Source organism: Sebastes fasciatus, chromosome 20 (assembly GCF_043250625.1).
Source record: "Sebastes fasciatus isolate fSebFas1 chromosome 20, fSebFas1.pri, whole genome shotgun sequence".
Classification (NCBI taxonomy): domain Eukaryota; kingdom Metazoa; phylum Chordata; class Actinopteri; order Perciformes; family Sebastidae; genus Sebastes; species Sebastes fasciatus.
Window position 1 is genome coordinate 3,019,060 of NC_133814.1, and position 17,157 is coordinate 3,036,216.

A 17,157-nucleotide genomic window follows, 5' to 3' on the forward strand; every position below is an offset into this window, starting at 1 on the left:
TTTGAAGATTCTTAAAATGCACAACATCCGGATGAAAAGAAAATCAACCTCAAAATGACATTTACATTATATTTCTTAGTATTGCATCATTCAGGATTCATGTCTTGATGCTCTGATTTCTATCTTTGGGAGACAATTTACTTTCAACGGTAGGATACAATGCAGTTGTTGTAAAATAGGCTGGATTATCACATGGCAAATAAATTCACACACAAACATAGGAAGATACATATTTGGTACTATATCTATAATATGATGATAATAATATCGTAGTTAGTTAAACAATTGGAATAAATTTGAAATGTCTAAATAATAATAAATAATAATAATAATAATAATATCGATAATAATAATAAAAGTGTTACATATATATATAAAAAATGTCATGCTACTTTTTTTGGTTTATTTACAGAAGAACTTTTTCAGCAGATGAAATTTACACAATTCATTTGATTAATATCTTAACAATATAAAAAAATACATAAAATGATATGGCTTAAAAGAATCACCTTCTTTTATCTTTTTACTTTTCTTTTCAATACTATATTTATTGTTTTTGTGTTCATTTTGAAACAACAAATCAAACATTCACAAACGTCCCCAATAATAACATTCTCGGTACAAAGAAACTTAACAAACCTAATATTAATATAAAATAAGCCAGTATAGATACAGGAAAAACATATTATATACAAAAAATAGATCAATAAATGAAAAGAATATACACAAGTCAAAAAAATTAAATTAAAAAGAATAAAATAATATATATATATATATATATATATATATATACAGTATATATATATATATACTGTATAAATATATACATACATACACATATACGCACACGCAGTATATACACCGAATCGCCTTCTTTAATACTTTTAAAGATACTGATTTTAAAACTTAAAACTCAAAACTTCTAAATTGACAAAAAATATTATTATTATTATAATTATAATTATATTTGTATTATTATTATTGATATTATTATTAATATTATTATTTATTATTATTATTTAGACATTTCAAATGTATTCCAATTGTTTAACAAACTCCGATTGTTTTTTTTCTTTTCTCTTTTTATTCATCTTTTCCTTTCCTTACAATATATTTGTTGTATAATTTATTTTATTTTTATATTATTTTATACTGTGAAATATATTTGTGATGAATTATTTGTAAAAAAAAAAAAAAAGAAATCTGAAAATGTTTATGTAACTATTGTATTGAACTTTCGACATAAAGTATGGAAAACAGGTGAATAACTTTAAATAATTACAATTAAAAAAACAAAACGTCTTTGGCACTGCAAGCTGTCAGTCAGTGGTAGTTCCCTTAGAGGAAAAGAGCTAACTAATGTATCCAAGACTGTACACTATGCATGGATTATTATACACATTCATGAGTCTACCGGTACAGTGTTCCTGTGGAACCTACGCACTGAATTGTCGGTGTTCCACGGACTGTTGAGGGTGTAACACAAGGTGCAGCATTGAAAACAGTCTGTTTTGATGAGAACACTGTAGTTGTGTGATAAAGTTCATATTTGTAAAATAAAGAAACGCAGTAATAAACGTGTTTCACCTTGGCTTCTGCCCACAGTCCTGCTGACTGTCTGACTGCCTGTCTGTCTGTCCACTAACAGAGCTGAGAGTTCAGAGGCAGTGATGTGAAGCCGGCTACTAAACCCCAGCAAAGCTACACACTGGGTTTAACTGTTTCTTGTTTTAAAGTCAGACAGCGTGCAGAAGAAGATGAGTTTACATAAAATGCTGTTTTCCGGGTTGAAGTTGTGGACTTCGGGAAGAAGTAGATGGATGTGTGGACTTCATGAAGGTGAGGCACTTTGAAACCACTTGTGTGTGTTAACCAGCTCTATTCACTGCGTCATGTGTTCACTACATTAGTATGGTCCGTGTGTGGAGGCAACACGCGCCAAACCCAGTACAAATTTGAGTCAATTATCATTTGTCTAAGATGCCTTTCGACAAAAGCTACATATTTACTTTAAAATATGCAACAGCTTTAACAAAGTGACTTCACTCAGCAATTCGGTGTGTATCCAATGTACCAATCGGCACAGTCAAATATCATATTGTACAACTTTATAGTTGACTCAGTTTTTCACTGACACAGTGCTGGACAGTAGTAACAGTTATGAATAGTTGTATCCTTTTACCGTGGCTGTCTGTGAACTGCTCATGAACTTGCCTGTGGAATTGTATTACATTGCCCAAAAAAGGTGTTTTACTATAAGTTCAGTCCTTCCTTTTTACTGTAAGTCTAAGTAGCGGGCAGTTAAAACAGCAGTGGGTAGAAATGGAGCAAATGTGATTTTATTTTTTATAAAATGGTCACTATATCCTGACAATAGTGCATGAGACAGATAATCTGAAAAAAATCATGTGCGTCTGTGTCCTCCGGTGCTCCTAACGGCATCTGCAAGATTTCACAGACCGGAGGAAAACAAGCAGTCAGAGCCAATCTGGAGCCTTGCCGTCTCTGAGCAGCTGTCAATCACTCACAAACTCTGATCAAACGGTCAAACTAGGCAGCACTGATCAAATATGAATCAATATTCTGTTACTGTAATGTCTATTTCTCTCCTCAGATGTTTTCAGAATCATCTTGTAGTGTACTGTTTAGCTGTTAAATGAGAAAGTTTGTGACCCGGCAGCCATGTTGAGATCAGTTGAAGAAATACCAAGCACTGCCCACCAGCCGGAGCAAACTTTTTAATTGAAAAGATAAATGCACCGATGGAAAGCTGAAGATCTTGTCGTTGTATTGGTTGTGTATTGGTTGTGTTTTGGTTGGGTATTGGTTGTCATTCTGTCATGAAGGTAAAGGGGGTGAAATTTGACCCTGAAGTGACGATGCCCCATGTATTTGGTTTTTGCATTTTTCTCAGGTTAAAAGCTTTTAAAAACAAAAAAAGAGGGAGAAAACACGTCCGTGATCTTCTGACATCTGATCTAATCAGCTCGAAGACACCTTGGAAATCATCAAGACTAATAAAATAAGTTTTCTGCAACGTTTCGGAATATTTAGTGCCTATTGCGCGGCCATTTTGAAAAGTGACTGCCATTGCCCTCAGGGGCCAAATTTGCAGCTCCCCGATATCTATATCTTTGCATAACATATAAACCTGCATCCGTGCCAAATGTGTTGCTTTTATCGCAAAATGCACAATTGTTGTGAATCTTTCAGCTCAGCTGCCTCACTAAAAGAGGATGTGTTGTACTTCTCTGCCCCCCCCCCCCACCCCCTCTACTGATTCTGCAGGTAGAAATAGACGTGGAAATGCATCTTTTTCCTCTTGCGGCCCTAAGGTGTGCATTGTCGGGGGAGGGCCAGCAGGTTTCTACACGGCACAGCATTTGATCAAGGTATTTCCTGTTTTTGGTCATGTTAGAGAATATAGGCATTAGTAGGAGTGGGCAATATCGATAAAACCTTCTGTCACAGTATCATTTCATATTGTCGAAAATAAGAAACTGACACCTGAAAAATCAAGGTACTTCAATATGTCATTGCACACATTTTATAAAAATCCAATATTGCCAGGATAAAGCTCACCTAATCACAGATATGAAACATTGTCAATGACCTAATACACCCAGATATATTAAAGGGCCGGTCCATTATTTTTTAGTTTTTTTTGTCTAAGTACGTATGTTTTAGCGTAAAAAAATGCTATTTTCCCAAGCCCTTCTGAAAACTTTTCCCCACGTGACCTGACGTAGGTTTCTGCACGATGGCGCTGCTACATGAAAATTATACTGTATATTAGGGATGTCACGAGAACCGATACCAAGGTACCAAGTCCATGCCAACATTTAAAAAAAGTGACGGTACTCTTTTTCTACAGTACCGAAGGTACCGTACGATGCCTGTAATGGTCGTTGGTGGTGATGTGACAGTGAGGAAAATGTTCCCACCGGTTAATAAACTTATGACAACACCGGTGTTACCGATTACACCGGACATTTTACAAGAAAAGATGACGGTCAACATGTGCAGAGCGCTGACTCTGATCTTTACTGTCGGGCGGCGGTGTGTCTGGCCTCTCCGGTAAAGCTTTAACTGCGGGGCTCCGCTGGGGGGGTCTACCTGGCGCTGCTGCTCCGTGCACACCGGCTGTGACGGCTCATTCCACCTCGCGGCGATTCCCTCATTAACGTTATGGTTCCCTTATAGCATTGGGATTGAATATTGAAAAAATTAAATATTGCCAAATAGGTGCGTTTGCTTTTCACTTCAACAATAAACCCTCTGCCTCCTACTACTCTGAGCTGACGGACCAGATGCATTCACGGTCAGTATGTATTGTCCGTCGTCTGACTATCGATTGATAGCATGCCTCTGATACGCCAAAATGAACGAAATGGGTCAATTCTTTTTATTTATTACTTAAAGGCTACATGCCTCTGTTTTTTGTAATGTTCAAATGTTTTAATAAAAGAGTACGTCTTGAATTACAGGGGATTTATCGTTGTTGTTTTTTTTTTACCGTGGTATTGAGAATTGTGGAAATTCACTGGTATTGGTATCGACTACTAGATTTCTGGTATCGTGACATCCCTACTGTATATACATCCTTATAGTCAGTGTAATACATGCAGTAACTTAGATGGTGGTCAGCATGCTCCCAGTTTGGAGAATCAGGCAGGAGTACCGGCACGGAAGATAAGCGATGTACTGCTGTAGACGCCACGTTAGTTCGGATCCAAAAGTCATAAAATAACACAAACTACGTAACCGATGGATGCAGCGGTAGAGCAGCAACTCCTGTGTTCTGCGAGGTGAAATACTGTTTTTGTGAATGTAGTCTGGTGGCTTTGAAGAGAGCGATAACAAAGAATGTATATTGCTAAGAAGTGAAAGTCAACTGTTGGTTCCATTGCAACGTCAGCCCTCAGCAACAAAGCTATGCGTCCGCCATTTTGGACTGAATGCTACATACAGCTAGCAGGAAGCTGCCAGAACGGGATATGTCATATGAGCGTGCAGGGCGGCGCAGTCCCGTGTGGGTCTGATGCACGTTCATTATGCCGAGGAAAATAACTCTGGATTCAGCTGTTAGTTCATTTTACAACTTTAGGACGTAACGATTTAAATGAGGACGATTAAAGTGTTCGAACTGGGAAGTTGATTTACCTAAAAAAAAAATGATCTTCTGATTTACAGACGTCTCTTTATACATCCATGGCTATGGACTCATTGGCGTTTACAGTCCAAAATGGCGGCAGCGCCACCACAGTGCCATCTAGTGGCTTTTGTCAGAAAGCACTGGCATTTTGCCTCTTTGCTTCTCCACTCTTTACGCTCCGTATGTAGATATAAACGGCTCATTCTAAGGTAACAAAAACACACGATTCTTATCAGGTGATTATACACTAAAGAAAACATACTTAATTATATTATATTCCATTTCTGCCAATAGATTCCCCCTAAATGCTGCACACCGACTGTTCCTTTAAACCCTGTAACACCACCTAAAGGCTTATGGTCTTACAGGGAGACGTCTTTCCACGCATTGCATATTTCCAACAACTCTAATGAAAAGGATTCTGTTTTGCATGTTGTGTCTCTCCGTCCTTTTGTCCTCCCAGGCCCGTCAAGATGTCGAGGTGGACATTTACGAGCGGCTACCCGTCCCCTTCGGCCTGGTTAGGTTCGGGGTGGCCCCTGATCATCCTGAAGTCAAGGTCCTTGATGCTAAATAGATGTGTTACAGAACAGACATGATTTGGGTATTTACAGTATAACAAACAAGGCTCTCAGCAGGTTTTGAAGTAGCCCGCAGGCTGCAGGCTGCAGGCTGCAGGCTTTGTGGTACACTGTAATGCAGGGAGACCTACAAAGAAAGTAAGAATGTCCTCATAATGATGAGGGTTAGTTTGTCCTCTGTGGTTGTGAGCTGTGGTCGTGAGCTGTGGGGATTTCTACTCTCGGTTCCAAGTGTGTCTGTCTGGACAAAAAAGAAAATACCTCAGACAAACCTGTTTACTTATATCTTCTCAGCAATGTATGATGAAGGATTAGTTTCACTCTTTCGAGGCGGTTTCACCCTGACAACCGTCAGAAAACCGTCAGTGAAAACTCCCTGGCACGTATTATGGAAAATAAAAAAACAGCCACTTAATAATGTAGAGAAGGAATGTGGTTAGTGAAGGTGAAGTGTGTGATGCAATGCAATGCAATGTTAGTTCAGCTCAGAAGATTCCCACATTAACAGTAATCCCCAGGCATTGAACTGAAAATGAAAAACAAAAACAAGCTTGCTGAGGACAGATGACTCGCATGTAAGCAGAAAGTGTGAGTCTTTAATACTTAAAGGATTAGTTCAACACTTTCTGAAATATGCTTATTTGCTTTCTAGCAAAGCTAGCTAATTCCAATCCTTTAAAGGGACTGTTTGTAACTTCTTACACGTATAAATCATTGCTGGTCGGTGTCCTATGCGCGCTCACGTGTGGCTACGCTGTTCAGACGAGACACCAACACAAACTACACGGAAGCACCAAAACCGCAAAGTTGAGAAAGAGTGTTGGCCGCGGTCGGAGGACACGGGGGAGACCGTAGCTTTGGTCTCCAGGGCCGGAGTCTCTGCTGTACTCTGCTCCTCTGCCTGCCTTCACTCACACACCGTGCTCGTTCCCGCTCTTTCGCTCCTCTCTCACATGCATGCTGCACATTCCACACTGCAGAAGAGTTAGTTTAGCTCTGAGAATATCTAGTGAATGTTAACTAGTGGACGTTTGTGCAGAAATAAATGCTGCAGCTCCTCCAGACCAACAGAGGTTTCCCGTGTCTTGTGAAGTGACGGGGCTCCGCAGAGAGAAACGTTATCGTCTCCGACCAAAACTCCGGTGTCTCCCCTGTTCCCTCCGGCCGCGGTCGGGAGGCTGAGGCAGGAAAAGCCAACACTAGGATCAGCATTGATTCATGGAGAGACCTTCGTCTGGTCAGCTAACATTACTGCCAAGCAGCTGAAATATAGAGTGATATTGTGCTTTTAGCTGACGTGTGTCGCCTCACTGTGTTGACCAATGCTCGTTCATGTCTATGTAGAGCGAGCACAAGTGTGAGTAACAGGACGCTGACTTTCGGTGACTTAACGGCCACAGGTGTTGCTGTTAACAAGACATTTCTGATTCTTACAAACAGTCCCTTTAAGTTGTTTACATTTTATTCATTATATTTATTCATGCTCTACCGGTCAATCTTCGTTCCTACTCTCACCTCTGGTCATGAGGTCTGGGTGATGACCCAAAGAACTAGATCGCGGGTACAAGCGGCTGAAATGGGTTTCCTCAGGAGGGTGGCTGGCGTCTCCCTTAGAGATAGGGTGAGAAGTTCAGTCATCAGTGAGGGACTCGGAGTAGAGCTGCTGCTCCTTTGCGTTAAAAGGAGCCAGCTGAGGTGATTCGGGCATCTAGTAAGAATCCCCCCCTGGGCGCCTCCCTTGGGAGGTGTTCCAGGCACGACCAGCTGGGAGGAGGCCACGGGTAAGACCCAGGACTTCCCCGTGGCGACGTGAAGACCCAGCCTGGGAATGCCTCGGGATCCCCCAGTCAGAGCTGGTTAATGTGGCCCAGGAAAGGGAAGTTCAGGAACTGCTAACGGCTCCAGTTGGTGCAGTTGTCTCGATTTCGTCCAAGGGGGGCCCACAGTGTCCCTGTCTGACAAACAGTAATCCCCAGAAGTCTTTTAATGGTGTCCTCATAACTAACTGGTGCCTGGCCCTCAATCTAATGTTCCCTCATATTATAATAAGACACATGAACCTCTAAATTAGTCTTTTTTGTTTTTGAATAATGCTGATCTTTTCTTCCCCTCAGAATGTCATCAACACATTCACACAGACAGCCAAACACTCACGCTGTATTTTCTATGGGAATGTGAATGTGGGGAAGGATGTGAGCGTGGAAGAGCTGCAGCAAGCCTACCATGCAGTCGTGCTGGTGAGAGCATGAAAACACGCCGCTACGTCTGCTGCCAGTCGAATCACATTTAAATGAGAGTTGTTCTCATGACGTGTGTGTGTGCATCGTGTCTTGTATATTTGACTGTAGAGTTACGGGGCAGAGGGAAACAGGAGCATGGGAGTGCCAGGAGAAGATTTGGCTGGTGTGTACTCTGCCAAAGACTTTGTGGGCTGGTACAACGGGCTGCCCAGCTGTCGAGAGGTAATGCCTTATAGACTGTCAACTAGCTGGTGTTTCCAATCAATCACGTGGATGTTGGCATGTGTAAAAAAAAAAGTCAGCTCACAACATGTGGAAGATTATCAGATCTTTTTCCTCTTTTCTACTGTCTGTTCTTCTCCTATATATCATCAAATCTCTCTTTATTCTCTTTTCCACTCAGCTGAGTCCAGACCTGAGTTGTGAAACAGCAGTCATTATGGGACAAGGCAACGTTGCATTGGATGTTGCCAGAGTCCTATTGGCTCCCCTTGACATGTTAAAGGTGAGAAACACACAGCCTTGATTATTTGAGATAAGAATAAAGTGATAAACTAGAATTACTGTCTCGCGGTTGTATGCCTCCGCCAAACCAGTCCAGTCGCAGTTTGCATCCATGTCGGTCCAAAATGTCATCACTTCGTCATTTTATCCGATTAGACATTTGTGTGAAATTGTGACCTTGATCTTTGACCGCCAAATTCTAGTCAGTTCACCCTCGAGTCCAAGTGGACGTTTGTGCCAAATTTGAAGAAATTTGCTTCTTTTCTGAAAAGAACAGATTTTTTTTTTAAGCTGAACCGCCAATCAGAGTGACGGGCGCCGCTTGCCGATCCCACACACTGAATCGGCCGAAAAACCTCCGACACGGTCAGACTAGAGCCGACGGTGCGGGACACGCCGCAAAAACTAGGCCGACAGACGCTCACCGACGGCCGACTGTCGGCTTGGTGTGTCAGGGCCTTTAGAGTAACAAGAGTACGCTAGATTTTTATAAATAACACAGCCCAGTGTTATCAACTCTTTTCTGATGAAAGTAGCTAACAGCACTAGCTCCAAAAGTCACTACTAATCTAGCAAGAAATTCGCCAAGTCGAACTGACAGCCGTCTCTTTAGGCCTGCGCCCAAAGCCACTCCCCCAAAATAATCATTTACAGTCCTGCGACAGCCACAGATATCTCAGATTTTTTTCTCTTTTTTTTGTCAGCGCATTTGATTTATTGATTGCAGTCGGGACTGTGATGAGAATTTCAACAAATAGAACCAAAAATGTTTCTGAAATGTTTCTGAACCTGAGCTTTAACGAGAGTATTGCAGTGTTTTGTTTGGAATAAAAAGATTGAGCTCCAGTGCTTGTACAGACAAGACAAAGAGTGCTATCTACAAAACCTCCACTTCATCAGAACTTGAAAACAACTTTACAACTCGCTCAGGAGGAAGATGTTGTTGTTGTTGTTGTTGAAGAGACTGAAGTGGAAAACACCTCATGTTTTTCTGCAGAAGACTGACATCACCCAGCCGGCTCTGGAAGCTCTGTCAGAGAGCCAGGTCCGCAGGGTACTGATAGTTGGCAGGAGAGGACCCATGCAGGTGGCTTTCACAATCAAGGTGCGTGAGAAAGTTTGTTAGAGAGAAGAATGAATGTGTTGCTGATATTAATATTCTTGCTTTACTACCACTACTCCGACCCCACTCTAACCAAGACACCACGACTCCCTGGTTCAACTTTGACCCACTTCACTTGCTCTAGCTGTGCTCAGCTTCCTGCATTCATTTCCTGCAGGAATGAGTCCTGAAACCCGGAAATAAGTCAGCATTTTAGCACTTTCAGTTCCCTCATCTCAAAGTTTTTTTGAATGGGCTTTTGGGAAGAGGCCTGAAATTAAGTCTGTGGTTAACACAAGCTGAAGAGATTTTAATTCAATTCAATTCATTTTTATATAGCGTCAAATCATAACAGAAGTTATCTCGAGACGCTTTATATATACAGCGGGTAAAATAAGTATTGAACACGTCACCATTTTTCTCAGTAAATATATTTCCAAAGGTGCTATTGACATGAAATGTTCACCAGATGTTGGTAATAACCCAAGTAATCCATACATACAAAGAAACCAAAACAAATAAGTTCAGAAATTAAGTGATGTGTAATAATGTGAAATGACACAGGGAAAAAGTATTGAACACATGAGGAAAGGGAGGTGCAAAAAGGCATGGAAAGCCAAGACAACAGCTAAAATCTATCAGTAATTAGAAAGCAATCCGGCCCCTTATCAGTGCAAATTAATATCAGCTGGTTCAGTCCCAACTGATGGCCTATAAAAAGGTGTCTTATTACCAAGGTGTCACACAAGACACATCTCATGATGGGTAAAAGCAAAGAGCTCTCTCAAGACCTTCGCAACCTTATTGTTGCAAAACATACTGATGACATTGGTTACAGCCGCATTTCTAAACTTCTGAATGTTCCAGTAAGCACTGTTGGGGCCAAAATACGGAAGTGGAAAGAACATCATTTCACCATAAACTGGCCACAACCAGGTGCTCCTCGCAAGATTTCTGACAGAGGAGTGAAAATAATTATCAGAAGAGTTGTTTCTAGCGGGTAGAAACCTAGAGCAGAACCGGGCTCTGGGTGGGAGGCCATCTGCTGCGACCGGTTATATATATATATATATATATATGGAGAGAGAGAGAGCATGCAGAGGTTGTCGGGGACATCAAATGTCTTCAACACAAACAGAAACTCTTACTAGGTTAAGTTTGTAGCTATATTTAGCCTCCTTTGTGACAAGCTACTATGACATGATTGGTACGAATGGATTCCTTAGGTTTTCTAGTTTCACATGATACCAGTATCTTCACTCTAGCTTTCCCAAGTTGCGTTAATGCGTTAAAGAAATGAATGGCGTTAAAATTAATTTGCGTTATCGCGCTACCTTCGACAGCCCTAATAACAAGACCACTGCTTGTGTGTCTTCTTGCCCCGTCGGACTTCTTTGTAGAACAGTAGCAATGTGATCCCATATCTCAGCAATCACTATGGTCAGTCCAGTGTTGCTATAACCAATAGAAATTAAAGCCAAAACTATGAAAATAAGATCCAAGTTGAGGTAAATCAGATTTATCCTTTAAACTCACTTACGGAGAGAGATGTTGCTCCAGCTTTAAATGATTTTCTAGTGCGGCCCCAGTCATCCATGCTGTGTCCTTCTCGTCCACAGGAGGTCAGAGAGATGGTGAACCTGCCCAACGCCAGACCTCAGATGGTGGCGGCTGATTTTGAGGGTGTCACAGAGGCTCTCAAAGGTAAGACATGAAAGTTTATCTTAATATTTTCCCTCTTTTTGAGGATGGCACTTTCTTTTTTATTGCCTCATCCGTCTGCTCTATTCTTGAACTAGGTAAGTATGGAGGGATAAGAATGAGGATATTTCACATTTTAAAGGGTAACTGGTATTTTTCAACCTATTTCCCCATGTATTTGTGTCTAACTGACTAATAGGGACAACAACTTCTGAAATTGGTCCAGTACTGAGGGAGAGCGCTGTAGACAGCAGCTGCTCACGGGCTGCAATATGGTGCTATTGGGGCAAGCTGGCACCGTCATTTACGTCCACTAAAAGTGCTTGTTTTTGCCATGACAGGCTCTGATTGTTATTATAAGTGTCTGACATTACATAAAGAGTCTAGCTGAAGGAGAAATCTCATTCTGAAATCTGGCGAGGTGACGTGTTGTTGGTAGACAACGGTGCAATAGTGGAATACATCCACTATTGTTGTGTTGTAGTACAGAAAGCGTAGCTTAGTGTTATCTAAATGATTTTCAATGTCATGGCTGAATATTTAGATGATTTCCACAATGTGGATGAGGTCTTTGTATTCGATGGCCTCCTGTATTTATTTGAGCCAGAGTATACGGATATTCAGATTTCACAACGGGACTTCTCCTTGAGCGGGACTTGGACACAGCAACAAACAGACCGGATCAAGAGAAAGGTAAGAAATAGGTTTTATCTCTCTGTAGGGTCTTTTCCATAATGTTGTCAGACACTATAATAACAATCTGAGCCTGTCAATAGCAAAAACCAGCACTTTTAGTGGACGTAACGTTACATTGACGCTGCTCACTTGCCCTCGCAGCTCGTTACAGCGCTCTCCCTCAATACTGGACCAGTTTCAGAGAGTGTTGTCCTTATTAGTTACTTAGACCAGGGGTTCTCAAAGTGTTTGGGGCCAGGACCCCCTCATAATCATAACACCGATTCAGCATATGCTTAGCCTAATACCATTTGTATTCTCAGATGCCATTGGAACTATTTGTATACTTAATCTTTTCGCTCGGTATAACTCGTCATATTTTCTCAATTTAGCTAATTTGGGTTTAGCGTCACTTGACAATGTGGGCTGACTCAAATATTTCTCCATGCTTGCCAGCTAACTAGCTAAGCTAAGCTAAGCAGCAGCAGGAACGCTTCGTTGCGCCCTGAGTGAAGTGACTGATTCATGACAGATTGACGAGATGTGTCACATTCATATCAGTGTTTCTATTGGCCCAAAGCTAACGTGGGTGGGAGTAATGGACAAAATATATTTTATTGGCGCAAATGGTCCCCATCTGTATTTATGCACTTTTTAAACTCACAGTTTAATAATTTATAGTAAATGATTTCGCAGTGCCACGGACCCCACTTTGAGAATCACTGACTTAGACACAAAAACATGGGAAACTAGAGTTCAGGTTGAAAAGTACAAAAGTTTTTTTTCTTTTACCAAACTAGCAGTACAGAACATGTTGAAAGTATGAGTTCAAAAGAAATACGTCTTAGACTAATGCAGATTGTTGAAAATGTCACAAGGAAGTAAGAAATGTGCGCTGTGGTTAACAGCCGCCTGCAACATAACCCTACTGAAACCTATAGGCCATGTACAGTGAGGCGAATGGAAACTGTCAACCAGTAAATACAGCTGCTGCTAGATGTTCTGTGAGAGAAACCATATGCTGTTGTCGTCCTTTTGGCCGGCCTTCATCCTTGCTGGAGGAATGACATTGGACTGGTTGACGCTGCTGGGCATGTCCAGGCTGATAACAGTCTCCTCGCCTCTGTTCGTGACTCATTCTGAGAACCTTGATCTCATCTCGGTCGAACAAGATAAGCAGCGTGTGAAGGATGTTGTCTTGTTTTCAGTTCTGCTAAACTTGCCAGTGATAATATTAACAGCGCAGCAGTGGTGACTGGTTTGTGGTTAAATAGCACACACTTACAGGAAATCTATGACGACCAGTTGTCTGTACTGCAGGATGGTACTTCTGTGTTTTTGAGAACTAGTGTTTCTCAGACGCACCTACACACTTTCCATATTTACCAAAAATGGCAGAGTATGCACACATATGCAGATGAAAACACACATATGCACACCCACATACATATACGTATGTATACTAGTGTTCATTTTACCAACGAGTCTTTAGATTTAGTCTCTGTCCTGAGATCAGAAGTCTCCTGTGTGTCAAAACACTTTAGTCTTGTCTTAATGAAAAAGAGACAACATCAACATTCTGGTCTCTGTTCTATACATCATTTAGTCATTAAAGGCAGGGTAGGTGATCTTGAGAAACCAGCAAGAGTACACTAGATTTTTAAATATGATCCAGCTGAAAAACCCCGCCCAGTTTCAGCAGTAGCTCCAAAAGTCCCTAAATCTAGAGAGAAAGTCGCCAAGTTGGTAACACCGACAGTCCCTTGCTTTAGCTCTCCCTCTAAAGCCACTTCCCCAAAATGATCAGTACGAACATAAACATATCATGATGAGCGTGAATGGTGAACATGGCTATAGTTAGTACTCACAGCTGTCCCGCTAGCAGATTGTGGAAGACTCCGGTGATGCGCAATGGGTGCACGCAGGTTGACAGACAGGTAGCCCGTCCAATCATTACAGTCGGGCCGAATGAAACGATTGGATGGGTTTATTAGAGTCCTGCTAATAGACAGCCACAGATACATGATTTTTTTCCTTTTGTTGTCAGAGCATTTGATTTATTGATTGCTGTCGGGATGTAATGAGAATTTCAACTAATATAACAAAAAATGTGTGTAAACTCATTACCAACCCTACCTTTAATAAATTAGTCAACAAAAACATTTTAAGGCCTTTACACACCGGGAGGCGTGACGCATTGAGAACATGAAAATGCGAAATACTCGCCTGCAATTGGCTTTTATTATGAAAGGTAAGAATGGAAGAAATGGATCTGGTCAGCGTTGCCTTTGTCAAAGTTGAAAGAAGTAATAAAGTTTGCCGTCTTAGTTCGGACTACGGCGCCCCCGCGTTGTTGTTTCACAAATAAAGGCGCAACTCAACCCGTTCTGCACAACGTGATCAGTTGATGCCTTTATTCGCGGAGTGAAAGCTCAGAGAAATCGATCGCTTTTTAGCTGCTTGATATTTGCGTTCTGTGTGAAAGTACTCATGAAAAAAAAACAACAGTTTAAAAAAATAGGTTGACGTACGAATTATTTGCATAGAAAAAAATTCCCCCGGTGTGTAAAGGCCTTTAGTCCAGGCATTTTAATCTAATACAAGCAAAAAAAAGGTCAAACTGGTACTAACAATTGGCCCAATTTCTTTATTTTTTTTAATTTCAAGTTTCAAACGATACTCACATACCCGTATGTACATTACTGGAGTTACTGGTCGCTGTGATTGTTCCTGCTGTCCATACTGGCCATGAAGAGTTCAGACACAAAGGCCCTGTTCACACCTGGTATTAACATTAGCTGAATGATCCGATCACAAGTGGACAGCTTTAAGTACATCTGTTCACACCTGGTGTTAGAATTTGTCTCCACATGCGTCTTCAGTGGCCACTTGTGATCCGATCTCACTTCCCCGCTCTATATGCAAATAAACACGCAGTAAACACACGGCTAATACAGCAGACGTTGTGATGTAATATTACATGGATGTCAGTAGTAATATCCTACATATTCGTGAATTCGGGTACATTTTAATAACATCAAAATAAAAGATTATGGTTGGTTAGGTTAAGAAATGTAACCACTTTAAATGTAAGAACAAAACAAAGCGGACAGACGCTCATTCTAAGCGTAAGTATCTTTGACGTGCCAGATTTGCCGAGGCCCAGGAAGCGTCTGACGGAGCTGATGTTGAAGACGGCCCTGGAGATCCCGGGAGAGAAGGAGCGGGAGAGGCGAAACGAGGCCTCCCACGTCTGGGGCCTTCGGTTCTTCCGGAGCCCCGTTGAAATCCTGGCCGACCCCGACCGCAACCGGGCAGCTGGCATCCGGCTGGCGGTCAACAGGCTGGAGGTAAAACAGTTTTAAAAATCAACCTAAAAAGCTGCTCCACACATTAGCATGGTTAAAGTTGACTCCGTTTGTATGAGCAGGGCTCAGGAGAGGGAGCTCGGGCAGTGCTCACTGGAGAGGTGGAGGACGTGCCCTGTGGCCTGGTCGTCAGCAGCATCGGCTACAAGAGCCTCCCCATCGATCCATCGGTGCCGTTTGACTCCCGCAAAGCCATCGTTCCGAACAACATGGGCCGTGTTCAACAAGCTGCAGGTACTCACTAAATACCATACAGACCAAGACCACTTGGCTAAAGTACATCCTTTTAAAAAAAAAACTGAAACAAATGTAGTGAGTCCATCTCTCTCTCTAGGTCTGTATTGTAGCGGCTGGGTGAAAACAGGCCCCACTGGGGTGATAGCCACCACCCTGAACAATAGTTTTGACACCGCACGATCCGTGATGGAGGACCTGGACGCGGGAGCGTTGGACATATCTGCTGCCAAGTCTGGTTCCCAAAGCATCAGTGCTCTGCTGGAGAAGAGAGGTACTCTACTGTCCCTTTGGTTTTTTTTTTTTGTGTGTGATTAATTTGCGCGTCAATATATTTTTTCGAACTGTTGTTTTGTCACGAGTACTTTCACACAGAACGCAAATATTATGTGCCGAAAAAGCGACAGCCTCGTTGTGTATACTCACACTCATGCAACCGTGATGTAGTTTGTTTATAGCCCAACGTTAGCTTTTTACTTCTGGCGATTGCATTCACGCTTCAATAAATTCTAAAAGTGGTGTTCATTTGTGAAGATTATCTTGCTGAACTGTTATTATCATAAACGTTTGTTTGTCACAGAGATTATTTTCTGTAATAATCACGCATCGTGTTGGACATTTACATAAAGGACTGTTCCTCGCCTTTTCATTTGAAAGAGCAAATGAGGAAGCTCATTGCTCAGACTCGGCCAACCAATCGGGTAACTTCGTCACTCAGTGACAGACTTTTGCGTTTTTATCACCTGTAGGAGTGAAACCAGTGACTTTCTCAGACTGGGAGAAGATCGACAGCGTGGAGATGAAGAGGGGTGAAGCTGCTGGGAAACCCAGAGAGAAACTACTGACTGTGGAGGAAATGCTGCAGGCGGCTCACAGATAACTGAAGACAAGAAGCTGTTAACAGGTAAACGCTGCACACTGAGGAACTGTTGAAGTATGAAATAACAGCATACTGATGGGGATCAATGACTGACCACAATGAAGAGAAATGGCATCATGAAGCACTCAACTTGGACTTCATTTAAATTGTGCACATTAAAGGCTAGTAGGTATACTGTAGTTTAGTCTTTGTCTCATTTGTCACACCTCGATCAACAGAATCTTCAATCGAAAGCACTAAAACATTGAGCTGTGGTTTCCTGTTGCATTAACCTCATAACAGGACTCTATTGGATGCTATAAATAATGATCTTATTGTGTTCTGTAATATACTGTATGTATGTTAAAGAGTAAAAACTGTGGTGGCTGAATTATGTTTTTACACTTTTTGCACTTCATATACTGACATTTACCATCTGGAATATTTTTTATACAAAATAAAATGTGACTTATATCCTTTTATTCCTGTCTCAGAGTAGTGTTGTCTACTGCTGCATTCTAAACATGTACTACTATGTCAGCCTAGATGTCCTACATGGTGGGTTTTAAGGTAATACGTTATTCTGGATCATAAAGAATCTTTAAAAGTAAACAGTATCTATTACAGTGAAGCTTGGACTGTCTAGTTTAAACATTGTGTGAGGAGTTACATATTGAAATACTGAGCTCCATAGGGTTTAATGGAGTTAAAATTCTCTTTTTGATATATCTCCAAAAG

At 41.4% G+C, this 17,157-nt stretch overlaps 1 protein-coding gene across 1 annotated transcript; it reads left to right on the forward strand.

Moving 5' to 3' along the window:
* Positions 1-1,445: 1,445 nt before the first annotated feature.
* Positions 1,446-16,901, forward strand: fdxr (ferredoxin reductase). The gene is made up of 12 exons (XM_074619146.1): positions 1,446-1,839; positions 3,289-3,392; positions 5,619-5,714; positions 7,851-7,973; positions 8,085-8,198; positions 8,380-8,481; positions 9,478-9,585; positions 11,202-11,286; positions 15,109-15,308; positions 15,389-15,560; positions 15,661-15,834; positions 16,310-16,901. The coding sequence occupies exons 1-12, from the start codon at positions 1,758-1,760 to the stop codon at positions 16,438-16,440; spliced, it is 1,491 nt and encodes a 496-aa protein (XP_074475247.1). The 5' UTR covers positions 1,446-1,757; the 3' UTR covers positions 16,441-16,901.
* Positions 16,902-17,157: the final 256 nt, after the last annotated feature.

Bases quoted from the DNA above. Each gene is read 5' to 3' on its own strand.
- fdxr (XM_074619146.1), top strand. From the start codon at position 1,758: ATGAGTTTACATAAAATGCTGTTTTCCGGGTTGAAGTTGTGGACTTCG. The intron at 1,840-3,288 runs GTGAGGCACTTT...CTGATTCTGCAG, and splicing joins GATGTGTGGACTTCATGAAG to GTAGAAATAGACGTGGAAAT. The intron at 8,482-9,477 runs GTGAGAAACACA...GTTTTTCTGCAG, and splicing joins CTCCCCTTGACATGTTAAAG to AAGACTGACATCACCCAGCC.